At 46.1% G+C, this 23808-nt stretch overlaps 2 protein-coding genes across 15 annotated transcripts in view; one reads left to right on the top strand and one right to left on the bottom strand.

Moving 5' to 3' along the window:
- Positions 1-10849: 10849 nt before the first annotated feature.
- On the bottom strand, positions 10850-18266 carry si:dkey-5g14.1 (lysosomal proton-coupled steroid conjugate and bile acid symporter SLC46A3). The gene is made up of 6 exons (XM_064352648.1): positions 18131-18266; positions 16165-16386; positions 14628-15516; positions 13386-13469; positions 12667-12823; positions 10850-11334 (listed from the first exon to the last, which is right to left on the bottom strand). The coding sequence occupies exons 2-6, from the start codon at positions 16345-16347 to the stop codon at positions 11262-11264; spliced, it is 1386 nt and encodes a 461-aa protein (XP_064208718.1). The 5' UTR covers positions 16348-16386; positions 18131-18266; the 3' UTR covers positions 10850-11261.
- Positions 18267-20458: 2192 nt separating this feature from the next.
- Positions 20459-23808, top strand: part of synj1 (synaptojanin 1) — a 30200-nt gene continuing 26850 nt past the window's right edge. For 10 of the 14 annotated variants that reach the window (XM_064352645.1, XM_064352638.1, XM_064352634.1 and 7 more), the window contains exons 1-3: positions 20460-20644; positions 22081-22240; positions 23367-23453. In XM_064352645.1, coding sequence (XP_064208715.1) covers positions 22117-22240; positions 23367-23453 — 211 coding nt within the window. In that variant the 5' untranslated portion in view covers positions 20460-20644; positions 22081-22116. Of the gene's footprint in view, positions 20776-22080; positions 22241-23366; positions 23454-23808 lie in introns of all 14 variants that reach the window. The other 4 variants (XM_064352642.1, XM_064352644.1, XM_064352633.1 and 1 more) reach the window with 4 other exon arrangements.

Raw genomic sequence — 23808 nt, 5'->3', positions numbered from 1 at the left:
AAAGGGAATCTCGGACCCCAAAATTAACCAGTTTTTTTTTCCTGAAAGACAGGGACACAGAATTGAACAAAGGCATCGCTGCATTAACTCTTACAGGTATCCTATAGAAATCCTGATTGCCATCTGGGGGATTCTTAAAGCTGATAAAGTGAATGAAAGACAGAGGTGCATCAGCGTTGTGCTTATCTCATCCCTTTACATTATCCCTATAAAACAGCATCTGGAAGGGTCGGTTACAGTCTGTGAGATGTTTACTGCGATCTGATTGGTTCAGGATTTCCCCAGCATCGCCCTGTTGGTCGGAAGTTTAGTTGGCATGAATCACCACCTACAGCTGGAAGCCCCAAGGTTGTGACTCAGCACAAGTGGCGATCAGTCACTGGTGGTTAGCCTAGCAGCAGAGTACATCCCTGCAATTTGAGCTGACTTATCTGACTGCGGAGTGTCACCCTGGTCAGGATTATAGTTCTGTGAGGTTGAATGAGGCCTTTCTTCAGACGTGACCCTCAGTGCGTAGGGTCAAAACGTCTCGCTGACACAGTACAACTCACGAGAATGAAAACCACATAAAACTGTACGCAAAGACAGACTGGAGCCACATGCTACTATTCAAGATCAGAATGACTGTATGGTGTTAGTTCCGTGTGGTTGAAACATGAATGGAGAGTGATCTCTATTGTCATTATTGAATTATAACTGGGACAGCTATTTTAAGCGCAGATTAATTTTACATTGTGTACTGTCGTAGGCTTTGCTGTTTGTGTGCATGTAAGTTGGCAGCAGGTTGTTTTTTTTTTCTTTGTTGGTTGTGTTTTTGATTTGTGCTGTTTGTCATGCATTCAGATTTGTTTGCAGATTTTTTTTTTTAATGTTCTTGAATATTTGCATCGTGAGTAAGGGCTCAGTGACCAAAACAAGACAAAAAATAAAAGCAATGGCCAAGCATTTTATGCCAAATAAAAATACCTTAAAAGTTGAAAGCAAAGAATGTTTATGTGTAAAACAGTCTCGGCCTATGTTTTGAAGAAAGATAAAGACATGGCCTCATAATCAAAGCAGCACGCTATAAAGTTTTTTTTTAAATATCAGACCAAGGTCACATTGATTCATCAATGTAGCACAACCTCCTAACAGCAAACCTGCGGCTTAAATCATCTTTTAAAAGCTTGTTAATCTTTCTTTCTTATCGCAGTGCTTCTCCACTCCAGCGTCCAGCGATGAAAACCGCAGTCTGGGCAAACTCTCCAGGACGGCAGACGTAGATTTCGAGGGTGAGCGAACGGCGCAGAAACAGCTCAACGATTTCCAGCGGAGCGGTCTCTATATTAATATCTTACAGGAAGTAGGCCCCACTGCACAGAGCCTGCTGGCACTATAAGAGCAGTGCATACGGACTCTACAGCAAAACAACTACGGAGGGAAAATGCATAAATTAATAAACTGAAGAGAATGCGCTCCTCCACCAAGGCACAACAATCTCCTCTCGCATTAATGTCTTTCCCTTCAGTCATTACTTTCTGAGATATGTTTAGCCTTTAGGTGGCGCTAGAGGTGAGGTCATGGGGTCACCAAAATTAATAGCAACGGCAAATGTCATAGCCGCCCAACCATTACTTTTCTAGATATGTCAGGGATGAATGGACAAACGGACGGACGGAAGGACATGATTGCAAACCTCCATAACGGAGGTAATGAATAAATAAATGCATTTTGGGAAGTGGTGTCAGACCAGGGGAGCTGGTGCCAGAGGGGATATTAGGGTGGTGAGATCTAATGTGTAAAGAACGGTACACGAGTCTATCCTTGAAATTTTATTAAAAGCCCCGTCAGTTCCCTGTGGACCTTTTTCTCAGCATGACACGATGACTAACACTGGGCTGACTGAGTGTCCCATCATGCCCCTGGGCCAACGGGAGACTGATTCAAAGAGACGTCCGTGAGAGGAAGGGAAGATGGATCCCAGACAGGGGAAAGAAGCCGTCCTTTCTTAGGGGCGCAGAAAATTGGAGAAAGAATGGCGGAACGATTGGGTCATTAAGTAACGGGTTCTCGGAAGAGCAGGGAGTCTGTGCTGTTCCCCACCAGAGCCCTGTAGTCCCGCCAGATCACAAGAGGCTAACGTAATCTGACGCTGACCAGACACTTTTGCTAGCGTCGGTACGGCTTTGCCGCTAGTTGCGCCTTGCTGACTTTGCCTGCTGTCAGTCTGCGCGAGCTAGCGCGGTCTGTTCGGTAGCTTAGCGTGCACCAGAGCATGGAGAAGCACCACACACTTCCTGCCAGTCCCGTCCAATCCCAGCATTCCCAGGAGCAGCGGAATGTTCGAGGCACTTCACAGTGGAATGCCCGGGGGGATGGTGGGGGGGGGGGGGGCAGGACAATAATAATCACTGGGTGTCAGATAAAATATTCACACAGCTGGTAACACGCGTGAGCTGAGTATAAACAAAGCTGACATTATATGAGCAAGACACCAAATTTGGGTTTTGTGGAATATTTTGATTCCTCCACACAAAGACTGGGGGGGGGGGAAGGAAACCCCCACCCAAAAAAAAAAAAAACTTCCTGCTTAATGTTCCCCGGAGGTATTTAGCTGGCATGGCACGAACCAGCTCTCTCTTTTTTTTTTTTGTGAGCTGTGTGGAATGGTCAACTCCATTTCCGCCATTTCGGCTCAGGCCCATTTACACCACTGGAATTGTCGGTGAGCTCAGCTCGTGTCCTTACCCAAAAAAGAAATTGAATAATATGTTACTGGCATTCTTTGTTTTTACACTGTTAAAAAGGGGGGGGGGGGAGTCCTATCCAGCATTGGATAATAGCTTTTAGCCGTTATTATTATTTCATCGCCTGCTTTTAATTCGTGGCGGTAATGGCGCATGGAAAGTCGTTGGACGTAGACGCTGCCCGATCGCGGTGAAGCAGTCCCGCTCCTCATTTTCCCCTCGTTTATTCCCGCAGAGGAAACTCTCTTCCAAGAATTTTTACCGCTGGCGCTCAGGGCCTGCGTTTTAGCGCGGGGCTAGCGGGCCGCGCGCGCCGCTCTGCTCGATCCGCGGTGTTTTCGGGAGCCAGGGCGTGGCCCCCGGGTGGTCGCCACTTTTTTTTTTTTTTTTTTACGGGACCGCAAAACCGCTTCCCGCCGTTTTACCGCGGCGCTGCCCCAGGGTGAGAGAGAGGGAACTTCCGTACCGTTAAGTGACGCGGGTTTTATGCGCGCGCGTGCGTGCATGTGCGTATACGGCCTGTGGCCCGGGGCACGCGCTAAGTCACCGCGGGGGGAGACGGGCGCTAACAGCTAACAGCTAACAGCCCGAGCGGACCCAGATGTTCCCCCCCGCTGGCAGCCGTTAAGATCGCGCGCCCTTTGATCCCTGGGGGCGGCGGCGTTAGCGTGTGCGTTAGGACTGATGATTGACGGGGGGGAAGACGGGGTGGGGGGGGGGTGTTCACGGAGCCTTGTGGCGAAGTCTAATGGCGTCAGCCGCGTGCGCAGCGACAATTTGGAGAGGATCCCGGAGACACCCCCCCCCCTCCACCCCACCCCACCCCACCCCACGCTGTCATATGGTTTGCCGAAGATAACTTCTGAAGCTTTTTGAGTGCATAACCACTTCTTTTTTTAATGAGTGGGTTGTGAGTAGGCAAGGACACGATATATATATTAAAGCGCTACGTTCAATATTTTTTCCTTCAAATGTCGTTCCAAGTCGATTCGGGTTGCGGCCTGAATGAGTAACGAAAAAATTTAATAACGCAAGACTCGTCCTCGTGCGCTTTATTACGGGACTGTTTTTGCTCTCCTTAAATCTCACCGCTTGAAACCGTTTTTTAAATCATACGTTAAATCGTGCATATTGGCGGGCTGAAGGAGTCGAAAATGTAAACAGTAATTTTCTCAGCGCCCTCTCTTGAAGTCGACCGTGATTTCCAGAGGAAATTCTGGGCTTGTACAGCGCAGCACGACACCGACCAGAGACTACTGCCTGTCGCCCGGCTGCGGAGACCGGTTCCACTATCACACACAGAGAGGGAGAGGGAGAGGAAAGACTTTGGAGAGGGAAAACACTGGGATGCCCGCAGCGCTCAAAAATAAGTTTTTTTTTTGGAGGTATTTTAGGAAAGCTTTGGTGAGGGGATTCAGGAATAAATGCAGTGTTTATGAGGAGGAAAGGGCTTTGTCACACTTGCTTCCTGACAATGTGCAGTGGCTCTCCCTGGTCTCCGAGTTTGGAAGGACATACAGAGAGGCTCCTCTTTGGAGAGGGAAGGGACTGGCATGCCCGCAGCACCCCAAAAAGCTTTTTGCTTTGAATTTGGGGGTATTTTAGGAACACGCTGGTGAGGGGATTCAGGAAAGGGCTTTGCGAGCCGAAACACTCTTGTTTACTGACAACGTCCAGCGATTCTCCCAGGTCTTCGTGTTTGGGAGGACGCACAGAGAACTTTGAGGGGTTCCACCTCACAGAGCAGCTCAGATATTTCCATCAGAAATGGGGTCACTGAGACTGCCCAATAATTGACCTGCAGTTCATGCACAGCAGTAAGATGGGTACAGAAGATTAAAATAGAAGTTTTTGCTTTTTGGCTTTATCATTACTGGTGGTAATGTGGAAAAACAAATTAGCTGTCAGGGGCAATGCTTTCAACAATATTCCAGAACATTGGACAGAAACATGTTGTTCTGTGTGCGGTTGATCAGGAAATGCCCGGCCACTTACATCCACAAGGTTCATTTATCTGACTTCTGTCCGGGAGGCTGCAGTTGATGTCTTCTGACAGCGAGGATAACTGTGACGTCGTCATCTCCAACCCTTAAACTCCTTGATTTCCTCTCTTTGCAACGCATCCTGCAGCCTGTAAGGATGCTTGACCCCAAACAACGGCCACACAATTCTCCCACAATGCCCTGGGATCAGCACCTTTGGTTGAGGTCAGGAGGAAATGGCTGTAAAACATTTTCAGGTGCGTAAGGAGCACAAATTCCCTCTTGGAGAAAATACGAGGGACCGGGGGGGTTATAGATAAAATCCAAACACTGCACTTCCTAGCATTAAAATGGAGCAGAAACAACAATTCATAACCGCAGCCACGAAAACGTGTTTGTCGGGATGTTTCCCGGTTCGATCCTGACCCTTGCTCTGTTGCCACTGAAGGGAAAAGTTTAATGTTCTAATGGTTTTTTTTTCCTTAGAGTGTGATCTCAGATGTCTGAATAAGCAAAGCTTGCGTGAGGTACAGCATGCAGCTCCAACGGCAAGGGTGAGGGGAGCGAGGTCCCAGCTGAGGGCAGAGTTTTGAGGTTCAGGAAATGAAATTTTGGAAGTGGGAAATGTCATGAACCCCAGTTCAAACAGCACTCTGTGGGGTTTCGGAGAGTCTGGTTCCGTGGAAACAGAGAGAACGAGGATATTCTCTCAAAGTGATGGACGTACATGGAATCAACCATAACTAGATCACCCTGGGCTCCTGGAGATGACAGAACGTATTTAAACCTTTTGAGTACAAGGAAGCATTTGGTAGAATGGATCTCAAAGCTTCTGGAAGAGCATAGTGTCTGCTGGTTTTTGGGAGTGTTTCAGGCTTCAGTGTTTGCTTTAAGTCTCATTGGCTAGTCTACACTCCTGTTTTCCAAGTCCAAAACAATTGGCTGATGATTGAAAGGAAACCACAAAACACCTGCAAGAGGCTGCAGCTGCGGGACTGGAGTTAAACCTTTAGGCACTGTGGCCCCACAGGACTGGAGTTAAACCTTTAGGCACTGTGGCCCCACAGGACTGGAGTTAAACCTGCAGTCCCTGTGGCCCTCCAGAAGGTCTTTTGCCAAGATCTCCCAGGGCTCTCATCCTTTGCTGTGTATCTGTTGATTTTACACAGTGTAGAACTCTATGGTGCCTGATGTGTCACCGTTGATTTTGCACTATGTAGAACACTATGGTGCCTGCTCCATGTGGGGTTTGAACCTGGCCCTGTAAGTGTAGGGCTGTGTACGTTCTCCCCTACGTCTCTGTGGGTTTCCTCGTGCGTTCTCCGGTTTCTTCCCCACACACAGGCCAAAGACATGCTGTCTAGGTTATCTGGCGTCTGCAAGTGGTTCCCTGCACGCGTGCGTTAGCGCTGTGATAGCCCGCCGGCCCGTGTTGGGGTGTTCTGCTGACGTACCGCTGCGGGTGCCCTGCAGGGCTGGGCCCCGGCTCACCACAGCGCTGTGCAGGGTAATGAGTTTACAGAGTACTGGATGGATGTGTACTCACATACGCGCGCACACGCACACTCACACACGCACACACACGCACACTCACACACGCACACACACGCCCACACGTCCATGTACATATGCATGCAAACACACACACACATACTCACACGTATACAAATACATGCCCATGTACATATGCACATGCACACACTCACTTCACACACACACACACGTCAATGTACATATGCGCACATACACACACTCACTTGTAAACAACCACGTACACACACATGCTTGTGTACACATGCACACATACACTCACACATGTACATGCAGACACACACACGTCATGTACATATGCACACATACACACACACACACACACACCCGTGTACATATGCACATACACGCTAATGTATATTTGCTTGCATATGCTCACATGCACAAATGCCCTTGTAAACATGCACTAAAACACAACTGTACACACCCATGTACACACACACAAACACACACACACACACACACACGCACACACACACACACACACACACAGAATATCTGACTGATGCTGTGGAATATCTTTCTTTCTTTTTTTCAGATAAAGAACAGCCGCTGGCACTGAACGAAGACTGTGATTCAGCCCTATCTGAGTTTGCCAATTAACTCTTGTGTGCGTTTCACATTTGCTTCCAATGAATAGAAACATTTTTTTTTTCCCCCCGCTCTGTTATTTTATTTTGGTCTGGCATCAACATCTCTGTGCCTCTGGCCAGACGGCTATCGCATTCACTGCCATCCTAATCTGTTTATAGAAACGACTCCCCCGTGCCCATTAGCAAAACTTTATTAAACACACCTTTTTGCAGACGTCAGTGGAAAGGAGATAAGGAAAGCTTGAGAAGATAAGATACTAGAATTTAAGTTTTTTTTTTTTTTTTTTTTTAAAGATACTGGTTTGCAGAAGAGATGGCAAGCCTCACCCCTACACCAATAAAGAGCTTTGTCTGCAGTGGATCAGTCTTCAGAGCAAACCCACGTGTTTCTCATCTTTCCTAATTGGGGAGGGGGTGTATAGAGAGCGTCAGTTGAAGCCCCACCCCAGTTTTTTTTGATGGAGGATATTTAGATCATTTTTTTCCCCCAGGGGCAGTTTGTTTCACGTGCAGCACAAGCACACAGCCTATGTGCGGTTAGAGGAGCAGACTCTTAGATAAGGACCCTCAGCAGCGCGGGGGTTTGGCAGGGCCGCGCGGCGAAGAACGGGCGACGCCGCTAATTCTTTCCGTGTGTTGGGGCTTTGGGTGCCGGGGGGGGGGGGAGGGGGAGGGGGGGGAATCGCGCTCTTGCGCGTGTCCTTTATTTCCCCTTTGTAACTCCGGTTTCCCATCACCCGTGAGGAGCGCGAGGAATCCGGGGAGTTACCATCGCGAGCAGCTACGAGGGGGGGGGGGGGTGAGATCAAAAGAAAGGGAACCACATCCATTCTCCCGCGTGTGGGGAAGGGCGAGGGGGTCGCTCGGTCCGTCGGTGACCCCCGTTATCTCGCGGAGATAGCGGCGGGCTCGGAGCCGGGGGCGAGTCCCGACACAGATCGCGATGAGGGATGAAGCTATTCCGTGCGGCGATTCGGACGTCTTATCTGACCGGAGGAAAATTCAACCCGGGATGATGCTTTAAGTTCATGTTAATTTGTTTCAAAAGCATTGATAGCATGCGAGCGCGATCGTTTCTCCTGCCTTCCCTTGCTCTGCCCAACACCTTTACGTGTTCAAGCCTTATGTGCACATTTGACTAAGTTTAATGTATAAAACAATTATATTTTGCCTGGACTTAATTCATCACCGAACCATATGCAAAAACATAATTTCAAGGTGCTTTCGATGAACTGGCTTTGCTTTAAACATCCTTGAACTTCAGCCGGGTTGTGAATTGGATGCTTTCTTTAACAACACTGACATCTAGCGTGCGCCTGTTGGAAAGACATGCAAAATCAAGTCAAAATGGGATCTTGCCACTTTTGTTTAATGGTGCTTACTGTATGTATAATTCATGCATACACAAAATGACAGACGTCTAGTTATTCCTTTATAGACAAAAACAACAATGCTTTTTGCGAAAAAATTATTTTATTTCCAGTTAGAAATTCCAATCCACAAATTCAATCAGCTCATTGATTAATTATTTAAGAAAAGTCCATTCATTGGCACAAATTAATAACTGAACTGACTTGCTGGTTTTTCCCTTATAATTAGTATGACAGTACCATCTGTCAAAAAGTGACTAAAAGCACTTGATACACCGTGCAATCCACTGCTTCCTATCAGCCAATGCCAAATAAATGCTGGTGAAATCTAATTAACAGCTGATTACAGAACCCAAGAGACCAACTGCCAGTGGGCAGTGGAGGCTCCATTATTTAAAAAGTTTCTAACTGCCTATGGGGAGCCAGAGATTCATATTATTAAGATTCATGACAGTTGACCTACAGCTCTAGAAAGTGCTCTGTGTGCTGTATAGTGTGCATGAAAGAAAAAAAAAAAAAAAAAAACATAAGACAGAGGTACTCTTATTATATGTCACTTTATGTCATCGTGGACCAAAACACCCCTTTTTCCAAATGTGCACAAAATGAGTTATTGCAATTACGCGGAAAACAGCGTTGCTCAAAATTTTACGCAATTCAATTTAGCTTATTTACACAAAATAAGCAAATGCATTATCTTGTGTTCTGCAGCAGCAGTTTACTCATAAAATGTCACAGATAATTAGAAATATAAATGTAGGTAGTTCATAATGTCACATACTGAAACCAGTCCCGTGCTTTGTGTGTTGTTCAAAGGTTGCAGCTTTCAGAAACTACTGTATGAACCATGACCTGGAAAGTCGTAGACAAATGTTTGTCTACAACATTCATACTTTCTTGTCCCTTTTTAAAAAATGTAACTATGTACCAGTATTACCTGACCCTGAGAAAAATGCTATTAATCACAGCTCATTAATAGAGTGGAATGTCTTTGCCCTTTCTTTCTCCCGAATTTGGATGACAATGCCCAGTCCATATCAGCGCACAACGCTGGGACCCCCCCTCTGTCGATTTGGGACAGTGCAGAGGGGCGTGTGCTCTACTCTGGGGCGTCCCAAACCATGGCAGCTCGCCAGGAACCCATTCTCACAATGTTGCCCCTCCCCCCCCCGGTATTGCAACGCTATAACATTCCCAGAACATTCCAGTAACGTTGCGAGAACACTTTGCGTAAGCTGGGTGAAGGCGCTTCAGGCGTAGCTCAGGCTGCATTCAGACCAGATCAGGCAAAGCGGGAGAAACGGCCGTCCTTCCCACTCATTTGAATGGGTGTAGTGCCTTTAGGCTGCGGCAGTGGGGACCGCATGGGGTGCAGAAAAATACTGCAGCGCCCGCGCGGGAAGAAGTAGAACCAGAATCGACTTTTGCCGTAATGCAACCCGGTGGACTGCTGCCCGCTGAACCCTTTCTAACGCCAGGAAAGGCTGGCATCGCCCTGCTGGGCTAAGCGGGCACAGCTGGCACTGGCGCGGTCAGGATGCCACCCCCAGTCAGGCCGAGCCAATCAGCAGTCTCAGATTTTCAGTCTTTTCAAAAACAGAACTGATACAAAAGAGACCCAGGGTTAGAAACCACACCTAAAGTTTTCAAAAACAGAACTGAAATATTTGAGGTAATAGGTAAAAAAAAAAAAAATTTGTTCATGCTACTGTGTAATCAAGTCAAAGGCTGTTGTTTAAAAATAAAATGTGAAACAAATTAAAACAAAGTGTCCCAATGAACTACAGGGGTAACAATAAACAGTCATACGATGACCTAATTATGAGGTAATAAGATCTATTTGACTCTTATGTTCATATTTTGGATACAAGCCTCAGTATGACTGACCAGAGATACCACTTCTTTCACAGTCCCATTTTAAACAGAAATGGGTTGTAGGAGCCATTCCTAAATTGCTTTTTGAATCGCCTGTAAATATCCTAACTGTAGCATGACCACTTGTGAAAATACTTTTGAGCTAGTACTCTAAGAAATTTACTCCTAATATCATTTCACTGATGACAGCAGTGGCCAAAATGCTCGATCATTTTAGCCTCTTAACTGAAAAAAAAATATTGTATGCAGATCTTTCAGGAATACATTTCAAAATTACCACTAAAATTCACACTACAGCAATACATTTTAAAATTCCCATTCAAATTCACGCAATACCAAATGGTACTTTTTATAAATCCTTCAAATAAACCTCGTCTCACTGTCCCGCAAAGAAGTCTCATCTTGCAACATTTTTCTCAACGTGCCACAGAAGTACTTTCACAAACTTAAACCAACTTCTAAGTTATGCGCAGTTGAAATCCCGCTATCTTTCAATGTGTCCTGTACAAACCTATGTAATACTTTTTACAAATGGCCATAAAAGCCCTACCGAACACAGGGGGAAGCCGCCCATCTGGGTGCATGAGAATGTTGCAATGAAAAGAGAACCATCGGGCCTGTTAAACACTAACTGCAGCTGAGTGTCACGTGGCTCCACGGCTCATGTAGTTTGTCTGTACATATAGACTTTGCACAACAGAGTCCAGATAATGACATGCAGGGCTCTACGGTAACTTTTTTTTTTTTTTCCCCCGAGGATCACCTGTGCTCCTAATGTGGAAAGATTTGAAGCACACTAATGCACAGAATAAGTAGTCAGCGCATGTCAGTTTTCAGGAGTAAAATGTTCCTAGAATGGGAACACTGTAGAGCCCTAACACGTTTACACGGAAAAACTGTCTCCTGAGACTAAAACCTGAACAAGAAAACGACCCAAAACAAAAGTGAACACTGCTAAAGACACACGGCGGCCATTTCTCTCCACCGTCAGTTGGTGGAATAACTGCACACCAAAATAACTCAGCGGTTCAGCACCTGTTAAAAACTATGCCGCGTGAAAGCACATGTGGTTCCAGGTTCGTACGCAGGAGCAGAAAACTTGAGTCGCGCTTCTCCATTTCCCTTTTTCGGGTCGGTCGCGAGGTTCGCCGTCGTCCCCGGGGGTTAACTTTCCTCCGGCGATGATAAGATGGGCTCCGCCTCCTTGGCTTCGTCGGGACTGATGAACACCGCCGCGCTGAGGGAGAGAGATAAGGATGCGGTGACTCAGCGTTAGTTTAAAAAAAAAACAATCACCGTGCACAGTGCCCTCCGTCGGCTCTGTCAGCACCGGAGGAATCTGAGATGCGTGGCCTCTCCCAGCTTCTCTCAGGCGGAGCAGAGGTGCTGCTTTTCTCGATTTAAAGAGAAGAGCCATCAACCGATTTAAAAACCCGCGCCCGTCCCCCGGCCCCGATCGGACGCCCTGGCGCACGTCGAAGCCCTGACTGAAAGCCGCGCCCTCGCTCATCGATCACACATTCCAGCCGAAAATCTCACGCCCGGGGCCCAACGACGCCCGGCACTGCAGCGTCGCGCGACTTCCACCCCGGCAAGCGAAACGTTCGCGTGGGACGCTCGGCGCAAGAAGCTCCCCAAACGAATCGGGGCGGAGTCGAGAAGAGACTGAGAAGTGTTAAGCAGTGTCTGATACAGTAATGCTGCTCCTCTGTCTGCACCTTAGGTATTTAAAAAGCCGTTCAACATTTCACGGTTCAGAGGTCGGCACGTACTTCTGCCTTTGTTTAAAATTCCCTGAGGACCCTACAGCGGCGCAGTTTCGAGAGCCTCCGTTTTAAGTGTTTTTTTGCTCTTCGCTGAAGAGTAACGGAGGCGGGTTTGCGGAAAGAGGCCACTCGAGCGCTTAATCACAACCTTTCCGGTTTTTCCTCACTATTCTCTGAGAAAGAGCGAACAGCGTATTAGACCTGCGGATAGTAATGAAGGGCTTAAAACATTCCCAGGTTTGGATACCTGTGTCATAGCTACGTGAGCAGGGCTGGGTCCACTCCAAGGACATTACAGGGGATTATGGCCATTTTTTTCCAGTTGATTACATGCAAGTTATTTTGCATACAGTTATTATCCAGAGAAAATTTACATCACAGCTCGCTTTCTTTTTACATACAACTAATTTAAACGTCAATTCAGATTAGGTACCTTGCTCAAGGGTGCAATGGTAGCGACCCAACAGGGAATCAAACCCACAACCTGAGAGTTACAGTTGCCTAAACGTTACGCAACACTGCCACACCTGTAAATTCATTTTGGTTGACCTGACAGAACTGAAACAGAACCACAGCCCTGCTGTGAACTGACATGCCACTGCTCTGTCACCATGGGTACTGTGTTGATGCTGAATGTGTGCGCGTGTGTGTGTGGGTGGGTGAGCGAGTGACTCAGTGTGTGTGTGTGTGTGTGTATGCGTGTGTGTGTGGATGTGCCTGCGTGTGTGTGTATTGTGTGTTTGTGTGTGCGTGTGTGAATGTGTGTGTGTGTGTATGAATGGTTAATGAAGGGGTCTCTGTACCACAGCAGGCCCATCGGCACCAGGCACAGTCCGGCAGCCAGCAGGAAGGTGAACCCGGGGAACCAGACCACGGTGGCGGCGTACAGGCTGCTGAACACGGCGATGGCCACGTTGCTGCTCAGGTTCTCCAGGAACGCCACACAGGCAAACAGCGCCCCTGGGGGCAGGGCAGGGAATTACACATTATTCAAACACTCTGCAAGGGGTATAGGGAAGTGCACGTCAAACAATCTGTAGGGTACACGGAAGTACACTTCAATCACCGTGTAGGGCACAGGGTAGTGCACTTCAAACACTGAGTAGGGTCCATGGAAGTACACTTCAATCACTGCGTAGGGTCCAGGGAAGTACACTTTAAATGCTTTGGGCATCACTGAAAGCTGTAGCTTGATGAGTGAGCATGCCCAATAAACCCGCTATGCTCCCGTTTCCCCCTTCACTTCAAAATGCTTTGAGTTCATTAGAGGAAAGGCGGTCTATAAATACATTTTATTAAAGGAGGACAAGGGTTGTCAGGAAGTGACGATAACACCACGGAAAACATGGAGCTGTTTATGGAGGCTGAGGTGAGCTTACCCAATTTCCTCTAAAGAGCTTTGAGATCATGAGATCAATGGTGCCATACAAATAACAATGATAACAATACAAACATGGTACTGAACGTCACTGCAAACACAGGTCATAGGTCATAGGTCACTGGAAGCCATCGCTCTGCCTACCCTGCTCAGACTTGGAGACGATCTCTGACATCATAGACCGGAGCACAGGGGCAGGCATGATGGCCAGGAGCATGGGTATCCTGACTGTTAGAGGGAAAACAAACATGACAAAACAGGAAGTTTTTCACCAGAAAAACCCCGTAACTTCTGCTTTCACCATTCTTCGGCTTAACCGAAACTTCTGCTTAAACACTTTACAAATACACCAGAATTACCCACGTCACTCTGTAATACAGAGCCTATATTTTTGGCTATAAAACCTGATGTATGAATTTTACAAGGCAACTACTCATGTTGACAGACACGACGGTATCCGATTCCTTTCCAGGGCCCTTGGTGCCAAATGATCAATAAAACAGTTTATAGGTTGTTTTTTTTTATGCCAGCAAACCCGTTAAAGTGTCCGGTAATCTAAACGTGGTTCCGCCTTATCAAACCGCAGACAGTAAAGTTATGATGAAATAAAGACTGGCGATAAGGAGGAGGAGACGCGTGCCAGGCAACGCGTTGGCGGCTCTGTGGCGTACAGCGGCACATGCACCGCGGTCAAATTAAACACGCGGGTTTACTTTTCCAAGCCCTAACGCTGTATAGTGAAAACTGAACGTTGCCCATTAGTTTTAGCGGTTAATCATTAAGGCAAGTTCATCCGGCCGCAGAGATCTCGCAGGCAGATTGACAGGAGAGGTTGCAAAGTCACTGTCCTCTTATTTACGCCACAGACGGCCTCATGCAGGGGCTGTACAAACGTTTATATTCTGAGGTCTTACCCAGTGTCTGAATGTGTGACAGACGCCCTAACGCGAAGACTATATAAATGTTTACGTTTCTGCATCTTACACAATCTATGAGTCATGTAGAGGGCTGACTTTTAGTTTTTTTTTTTTTTTTTTTTTAAAGCGATCAAAAGCTCAAAAGCAGCTTTCCAATTGCTTTACAAACAGCTGTCCAACTAGGTCAAATACATCAGACCTTTAGATACTAGGGGTGCAAACCTCAGGCTTCACCACGATAGGATACGATTTCCATTCTAGAGGCAACTGCTCAATATTTGGCAATATTACAAATTTTGCTACGAATCCAAAATGTTCCTCTATAGTAAGAAGCGATCGATATATATATGATATCTGGCGTTTGATACGCCTGGTCTAAAAGCCAGACTCCACATGGACCCCTGAAACGTACCCCTGACCCCTGGACCCCTGAAACGTAACCACAAGGACCGAAGGGTCGAGCTCTTACCGAGGAACATCATCAGCGTGGTTTCGGCAAAAGCGATCATCACCAGGCCCGCCATGACGGACAGCAGACCGATGAAGACGATGGCGGGGTTGGGCAGGCAGCGGGAGAGCAGCGTGACCCCGACGAAGCTGCTGAGGAAGACGACGGTGGACAGCGCCGAGCCGTAGCCGATGAGGATCTCGTTCCAGCAGAGCGGCTCCTTCAGCTCGTAGAGCGTCACCGAGGAGAGGCCGCCCATGTTGGCGAAGACGTAGGAGGCGATGGTGAAGAGGAGGAGCACGAGCGGGGCGTTCCGCCGCCGCCCGTCCGTGGCGAAGAGCCCGTACACGCTGCGCGCCGTCCTCAGCACGGGCCAGCGGCGGGGGGGGGAGGGGCCGCCCTCGGGGCCCGGCGGGGGGTCCGGGGGGGCCACCACCGTCTCCTCCAGGACCAGGACCACGTACAGCAGGTTGGCGGAGAGGATGAGGACGGAGGTGAGGAAGGGCCAGTTGAAGCCCGCCGCCCGCAGGAAGTAGCCGGAGCACAGGGAGGACACGCCCGAGAGCAGGCCGATCACCATGTCCACCCCGGCCATCCGCAGGGTCCGCCTCTTCCCGTCCGCGCACAGGTCTGCGATGTAGGCGAAGCACCCGCCCAGGAAGGTGGCCAGCCCCCCGAAGAGGGAGCTGACGAAGTTGGAGACGATCAGCAGGTACAGGTTCAGCCGGAAGAAGGAGATGGCCAGGAAGGAGACGCCGTACACCAGCGTGCCCACCAGAGGGAGGACGATGGTGATCTTGCGCCCCCGGTGGTCGCTGTAGGCCACCAGGACCAGGGTGACCACGAGGCTGGGGATCATGGAGAACAGCTCGCTGTAGAGCGAGAAGAGGGAGGCCGCTCGCTGGACGTCCTGCGGAAAGAACCGACAAGGGGGGGGGGGAGAGCATGACAAAGGGATTCATGTGAAGTCACGTGCCTCCCGGAGAGGGGGAAAAACAGGTTTCATAAGAAGAGGAAGTAGAGAAGAAGAAAGGAAGAAGTAACGCCACGCATCACTGCAACCTGAAAACAGACCAGGGACACCAACCGATTTGTTTTTGGCACAATAGCACACTGTGGCACACAAACGCAAAACCCACAGACGGTACTGTTGCCACATGTGCCAGACCTGATTTTTATATACCCCCGGGGGTCTGTTCTGTGCTATTTCTGTTTGTACAACTGAGAGAGGTAGACTTTCAAAAAAACAGAGTACACGTAAATATGAATCACCCCACTACTGATAATTGCATCTGTACTTTCTCTCTTGACTTGGATTAGTGCTCCTGGAAGCATAATAAGATCATTTAATTTATCACATGTGCAACGTTAGTGGCTCTTGCAGTCTTCCTCTTTATCTTAAACCGGTTTGCTGTTACTGATTTAATCGGTGCCGTATATCGTCGTTTTTTACCCCCACAAAATGGCTCCCATCTCTGTCTCGTTAACGGTGAAGCATCACGCGGCGAAGGGGGTGGGGGGGGGGGGCGTGGCCCATAACCGCATCCAATCGGCTCACCTCGTGAGGGCTGCTGTGGTTGCTGTGGTTACCGCACCGGGAGCCCTGGTCCTCCGCGGGGTAGGTGCTGTTGGTCAGCTCCTCCCACAGCCGCCGGTACACGTACTGCTGCACCAGCGGGTACATCAGGAAGCCGGCGAAGGCGTAGACGGCCACGACGGGCTCCACCAGGTACAGACCCATCGTTCCTCGTTGGCAGCGTGCGTCGCTAGGGAAAACCCCCTGGAAGTCGACGGAGGAACGCGTAACACAAGGCAATTCAGCGCTGCCAACATTTTGAGGCATTCAAATCAACGGTGTCGCATGCTCTCGGATCGTGGTAAGATGAGCCCTGTTCCTCTCCTGGTTCCGGCTCATGTCGTGACACAACCTTTAGGCATGGATGCATCGCAACGCCCCTCTGGCCTGCATATTACTGTACATCTCTCTGTTTGGACTGCCTATATTACCAGCTGGTTTAAGTACCTCACAATGTAACCTGCCCAATCCGTTTTATCATTTGCTCTGACAGATCCCTCATTACATTTCTGGTACCCTTCAGTTTATCTTAACCATTAAACCAGGATGGCCAGCAGGGGATGGGTTCCCCCTCTATAGCCAGGTTCCTCCCAAGATTTCTTTGGGGGGTTTTTTTATTTGCCTCCATTTGAGTGTTTCTTCCCACTAAGGGAGGTTGTAGTCTCCAGCAACCCCCCCATAACCCTAACCAGGCATAAGAGGGTTCGAAAATGGATGGATGAATGGGAGTTATGAACTCACTGTCCTACCAGCCATGACTGAAGTGCTCCTCCATAAAACATAACACGCTAAGTAGGCTACATTTAAGGACTTCGACGACTGAAGTGTTTTTTATTTTCTTTGGGGGGTGGGCAGAGTCACAGACTCACAGCCTTTTAACATTAAAATATCAATGTTGCCAAAAGGTTTTATTGGGCAGACAACCTACAAATATGTTCATCTGAACCACCTTGAACATTTCAGTAAAAAGTTCTTCTTCTAAAAAACTTCTGTTGAAACTTATTTTGGAATGGTTTTCTTATGCCACATTTTGATAATTTTCAGTATTGCAGTCTTAAGCACTGCCCTATTAGTTTTCACTGCAAGTTTACATTTTCAAAGAACGCTAGGCCTTCTACCTTAATAGAGGTACAGTATTGGGGAATTATTACACTTAAAGACAGAGCCAGCTATAGTGTTTTAAGTGTTCACTCTGTATGCCCAATGTATCCAAAAGGATTTGCACTTAAACATTTATCCACATTCATTCTCACCTAAATGACAATTAAAGTGTGTCATAGCCTACTTATTTTTAGAACCCTCTAATTATACATTTTCACAATGCATTGCTAGGTCATATAGTAGAGGAAGAAGCTCTGGTTGTTTTCAAGACCAAGCTTGATATGGTGCTAGTTAATATCCAGTTTGTAGGTAAACAATGAGCACTAGATTTTACTACCAAAAAATCCAATAAAACCTATTTAAAGACACATTAAAACTACTACTTTAATTCAATCACTTTTTCAGATGCTTGTCGCGATATGAATGGTCGCCAATCAGCAGTATAATGTTGAAAATAGATTTAGGTCATTGTCTGCTGCTTACATGAGTGGACAAATATGTTAAGTCAATCCAGCTGGCTGTTTACCAGGGTTACCCTCTGGATGCAAACATAACTTCACGTGAGCATTGAATAGTGCTTGTTGAGCCACACTGCAAGTTGTCATGTCACTTGCTAAATAGCCAGGTCTATCACGAGTTGTGTAATTCTATACTAGCTCGTTTGCACAATGCAAAAATGCTTGCTGGGCAAAAATTCAAGTAATATTACAATAACTTCACGTTATGTTACTCCAAGTTAGGTAGGTAGCAAGGCACAGTGAGTGTGCAAGCTAGTTGCTAAACCTACACGATTCCGGCTCACGTTTGCGAATGCAAGCTTTACATAAAAATGAATATTTCATCTTACCTTTCAGCAATTCATCAGTGAGAGAGAACGTAATTTAGAACACCAGCTCAGCTGAAAGACAGTTGACGGTGCATTGTTCTACCGGAGTTATGAAACGAAGTGACAACACAAAACGCCCATTTCCTCAGACTTGCCCCTCGCGTTTTATTATAGGACAAGGGGTGTTGTTCAATAAACGAAGACTCCCTCTCATTGGCTCATACCTCTGTCAATCAGAAGTTGTAATGCGGAATACACCCTGAATGCATTTTTGTGTGTGTCATGTAGATGAAGACAGCAACAAAGGGTTAGCCAGCATGCCCGCCAGTTAAATGGTAATAATAAATGGACTGCATTTATATAGCGCTTTTATCCAAAGCGCTTTACAATTGATGCCTCTCATTCGCCAGAGCAAGTTACTGACGGTAGCTGATATAAATATTAATTTAGCAACATGGGTTTGTAAATGATTTTGAATGAGCGACACATTTTCTGTAGTAGCACATTTTCTCTATGGCCATACAAAATGTATAATAAGTGCATATTTTTACAGGAGATACATTTTTTTTAATGACTTCAAACATTTTATTTTGCATTTGTATTACTATATTCATGATATTTTCCTTGTTTTTCATCAATTGTTAATGGGGTTTCTGAAGTTTTCAAAGGTACCTATGGCTTCAGTTAGGGTTTAGGGCTCAACTATGATTCAGCCAGGGTTACGGTTAGGAAAACGGTAAGTCTGAGGGTTGGGGCAAGTTTACGGTTGTGTTCAGTGGCTTGAAGAAAGGTTATAACATGGGTTTGTAAATGATTTTGAATGAGCCAAAACATTTTCTCTAGCATATGTACCGGGTACCTACCTACTGTATTATCTGCAGAGCTGAGTCTTCAGTCTGTGGTGGAACGACGAAAGTGAGGTCATTCTACCACCAGGGGGCAGGACAGACAGCAGTTCACTGATGCTCCCCATCCAATCTAACAGCTTGAGACAATCTGCAAGGAAGAATTGCAGAAACTATTCAAATCCAGGTGTACAAAGTTGGCAGAGGCATCCCTGCCAATGGTGCTTCAACAAAGTACTGAATAAAGGGTCTGAACACTTATGTAAATGAGATGTACTTATTTTTATTTATTTTTGCTAATTAAATCTAAAATGTCTTTTTGCTTTGTCATTATAGAGTATTGTGTGTAGAGTGATGGCAAAAAATGTAATCAATTTCACATTAAGTCCATCACACAACAAAATGTGGAAAGCCAGTTTATATTACACATGGGTTTTAAGGAACACTTTTCTGAACCTTGTTAGCAAAGCTCATTCTGAGTTAAAACTGGCACATTATGACATCATTATCATATCTCCAAAGCTATCCTCTGAGGAATCCTCCCTTGTCCTCACGTGTCTTGTCTTTATTTTCCTGTCATCTAAGGCTTCAGAGTTATTAAAACTGCGATTTATCAACCTCGTCATCTCCATCCAGGTGCTGTCACTGGCTTGGATCCCAAGCCAAAATAAATTAATTCCTGTATCCTCAGTTTTATGGCGTTATATAGTTTGTTTTTGGCTGGTCAGGCAGTTTTTGAGAGCAGTGAAAGATATTTTAGATAGTTCCAGAAGTTTCTGATGACCTTTCTGGCTTTACGGTGGTTGCAGGGAGGGAGTTACAATCTTTGGAGGAGCTTTAAGTGTATCTTAGTGCCTTGGACCACAAACCCCCCAAATACCCCAGTAGGCATTGTAAAGCCAGCCGGTCTTTAAATTTCACTTCTGGGGTTTTTGACAGTGTATCATTTTTATTGTATGTTTTTGATTGCCAATCAAAAACATACAATGAAACTGATACCAATAACCCCTGACCTGTCCATTTAAATCAATAAACATTTGCAGATTCCATAAAGGCAAACCATAAAAGATAAAGCGAGAACAATGTCTGGAAATGTATGCCAACTACAATTTATCTCAGTTTGTGGAGGTCATATCTCAGGATAAAATTTGTATAGTATCAGATTTTTTAATTATCGCAAACGGTTTGTGAAAATATTTGTAGGCTACTACTTGCAGGACTGCACGTTCAGTAGCATACATACCGCTTAGATATGCAAATAAATAAATAAATAAAACACGAATAAATAAAATACATACAAAATAAATCATACACACGATAATATATATTGTTTGGTCAAATGTTGTCTCAAATTTGAAGGGAAAAAAACGACATACAATGTAATGTTTTAAACAAACATTACTAAACCATGCCATTTGGCAGTTGCGCGCCGCAAGATATTATAATTTAGCATTTTGACAAAAATAATCTAATTATCCAACGACCCAAGGTGCGCATATTCTCAGTGTAAAGGGTGCTTCTTCGAAGGAGATTGTATTTTCCTCCAAACGCAAGCTGGCACTCTTTGCTTGTCCATACTGTGCCAGCTGGGAAAATGCGATGCGTTACGTCGACCAGCAGTGCGGTGGGAGGGGGTTTATTTTGCTATCCCGAGGTCTGGAAGCCGGCGAAGGAGACGCTGTGAAAGAAGGTAATAACTTGGCATCCATGTAATGAGGAGAGACGTTTGAAATTGTCACAATTGCAATGTCTGAATGGCAAAATTATACGATGTTTTATGCTTGCTAATCTGCCGTTGCTGCATTTCTGTGAATCTAGCAGGTTTGTTTGCTATTAAAGGTTTCATTTTCATAGTAAAACAAGGGACTTGGGAACGACGAAATGCACAGCTAGCTAGCTATATGGATAACGCTAGCTGGCTAGCAAGTATCGATAGCGATTCTGAGATGCAAAATATTGTAGGCTAACGGTAGAATGTAGTTATTTAATATTAGCTGCTTGCCAAATGCAATGGTGCCAGATGGCTTTAGTGACAAGGGGTAGCTAGTGCTCGCCATAATTCAACGGTAGTTAAACATTTGTAAATGCCAACAGGGTTATGAATGGCGTGCCCTTGTAGGATGCAGCTTCTTATTTCTAAGGTAGCTAACGTAGCCAGCTAGCGAACGTCGGATTTGTTCTTAGCAACAATGCGCCCTTTTCCATGTATAGCTAGCTAATTTAACAAGCTAGTGTAATTGAATAATTCTCTTCAATAAAATGAATTCGCTGGGAAGGTAGTTTATATTACATCTGTCGCTGGTATTAAAAACGCGACATTTTATATTTTGATTGATATTAGGTTTTGTTAGCATTAGCCAGGCATCTAGCTAGATAAATACCGTTACTTGCTGTAGTGTTCCATGAGGTAGCTAGGTGGCTACCAATAGCTAGCCGGCCGGACACCGGCTTGGGTAATTCAGTCAGCTAGCATCCTTAGCAAGCTAAATTCGTAAGGGAAGCCAACTTAATTTGTCATCCATCTGCCCTAGGATAGCTTAGTCTACCACCTGCTGTAATCACACCATTGGCACGTTACCGGCAAAAATTGTAACGTTAGACCTAATAATACAAGTGGATTGTCGTCTTGCTATCTATAGCTAGCGGTAGGTAGCAAGCTGGCTTATTTTAATCTGTCACGTAGAGAAAACCGAGTCGTGTAATGTTTGTATTTTTATTTCGCCATTTAACAACGTGTTTGTGCAGACGTTGCAGCTTTGAATAGCTTGCTGACATACTGAACACTACCTGAGCATTATTGACTGAGGATGAGTCGGTGAATCAGGAACGTTACTCGAATTAAGATGCACTATTTGCAGGGAGGACAAATGCATCGTGTGCAAGGCGGTGATATGTAGATCTCTATCTGAACAGCAAACCTGAGTGCTTGTTACTGTATATCCATTTTTCTTATGATGGGGATTGTTAGTATGGATGAAGAGAGAAATCTCAGTATGACCATGTGCATTTTGGGGGGTGGGTGGGGGGGCGGGGGGCGTCATACATTATTTACGGTTTATTACCCGCAAGGTCTTTGCGTTATCTTGCTGTAAATGACATTTTACTCCCCTCTGTTCCGTTTCCTAGGGGTGACCTCATAAGGCCAATAAACCAAGATCTGCAATGGCCTTCAGCAAGGGATATCGTATCTACCACAAGCTGGACCCGCCTCCATACAGCGTGCTCGTGGAAACGAGGAGCCGTGAAGAATGCCTTATGCTGGAGTCTGGAGCGGTTGCCGTTTTGTGTGAGACACACGTTTCCTTCTTCGTGCGAGACTGTTTACAAGGATGTGCGTGAAAGGATTGCAAGTTGCGGTTCGTTAGGATTCGTCTTCCCTAATCTGCGTAGGCCATGGGTTCATAGTCACAGAACAGCTTGAAGACAGCCATTTTTTACTTTGTTACATTTGCATCATTAGAAGGAGATGGGTCCTCTGAATATTATTTACTGAATGTCCATTTAAACAATAATAGAGCAACAGTATTATTATTGTGTCAGTTATTGTTAGTTGTTGACTGAGAATCAGTCTTTAAAAATGTTTTAGAATTCAGGGTTGCACCATGGTAAATGGACTGCATTTATATAGCTCTTTTATCCAAAGCGCTTTACAATTGATGCCTCTCATTCGCCAGAGCAGTTAGGGGTTAGGTGTCTTGCTCAAGGACACTTCGACACGCCCAGGGTGGGGTTTGAACCGGCAACCCTCTGACTGCCAGACAATCGGTCTTACCTCCTGAGCTATGTCGCCCCCCGTGTGATTGCACCACTGTGATTGTTGGGTTTTATTAAGTAGTCAGTTGGATAGCACTCTTAATTTGACATTTGTTGATGGCTGCATGCAGTATGTATTTGTTAAAGGAATATGTGGTTGGAGATGTTTGATCAATTAAACCTTTTTTTTTAAATACCCCTTTGACATATCTTTGGCCTATATGTCAAGTATGCTAAAAGGGCTGTTTAGCTGATTTGAAAAAACACATTTATCACAACATTCATACACACTTGATTATGGGAGGCTGGTAAAAATATGTTTAGGGAATTCAGCATATAACGTTTTCTGCGTCGGTATCCTTTAATATCCTTTGGTTGTTGGCCGGTGTGTAGATAAAGAAAATCAACGGGGAGCTTGCGCAGCGACAGTCCAGTGCTTGGGGAAAGTAATAATGAATACGGAAATGGTCCACCACCCTGTCTGGACACTGTATCAGAGCCTTTCTCAAAGGAAGTGGCTCAGTTTTGGCATGTGCGCCCCAGTCCCCATTAATTTTTCTCTTTCCTACCCCAGTTCAAACCGCGTTGTTGCTAACGGTTAGTCGTTGCTAACGTTTGTCCCCCCCCCCCCCCTTCTCTGACACTCTCGCCTGTCTCAGCCGCAGCGGAGAAGGAGGCCATAAAGAACACGTACACCAAGATGCTGGACGCCTATGGAATCCTGGGAGTTCTCCGGCTCAACCTGGGTGAGTTTGTGCAGCTCCCAGGGCGCCGTCGTCCGCGCAGCGGGCTACGGCATGTCGAGTAAGACCTGGGTCACCTTCGTTAGTCGAAGCACTTTAATACTTTAGACACCTGTGAAATAACTGCCTAGGGACCGTTAATCTTCCTGCAGCTCCATCTTAATTACTTGTTTTCGGTAAGATAAATCCTTTTTTAATTGTTGTTTTAGGTTAGCATGGGGAGGTACAGCGTTTTTATTAGGTGTAGATGGGAATTTGAATCTTGTTCACTGTGACTGTAACTGTGACGCTAACTTGAACTGGGATTTTTAGGCATCCTGAGCAGCTCCCAAAACTAGTGGTAAAATGCTGATTCGGG

Source organism: Anguilla rostrata, chromosome 9 (genome assembly GCF_018555375.3).
Source record: "Anguilla rostrata isolate EN2019 chromosome 9, ASM1855537v3, whole genome shotgun sequence".
Lineage (NCBI taxonomy): Eukaryota > Metazoa > Chordata > Actinopteri > Anguilliformes > Anguillidae > Anguilla > Anguilla rostrata.
Note: the sequence above shows the minus strand (reverse complement) of the source record. Positions and strands in the feature narration are given on the sequence as shown.

Coding starts and splice junctions, on each gene's coding strand:
- si:dkey-5g14.1 (XM_064352648.1), bottom strand. CDS start 16,347: ATGGGTCTGTACCTGGTGGAGCCCGTCGTGGCCGTCTACGCCTTCGCC. Junction 13,470..14,627: donor CACGCTGATGATGTTCCTCG/GTAAGAGCTCGA, acceptor TCCCTCTAACAG/TCAGGATACCCATGCTCCTG. Junction 12,824..13,385: donor CGTCTCCAAGTCTGAGCAGG/GTAGGCAGAGCG, acceptor CCCTGCCCCCAG/GGGCGCTGTTTGCCTGTGTG.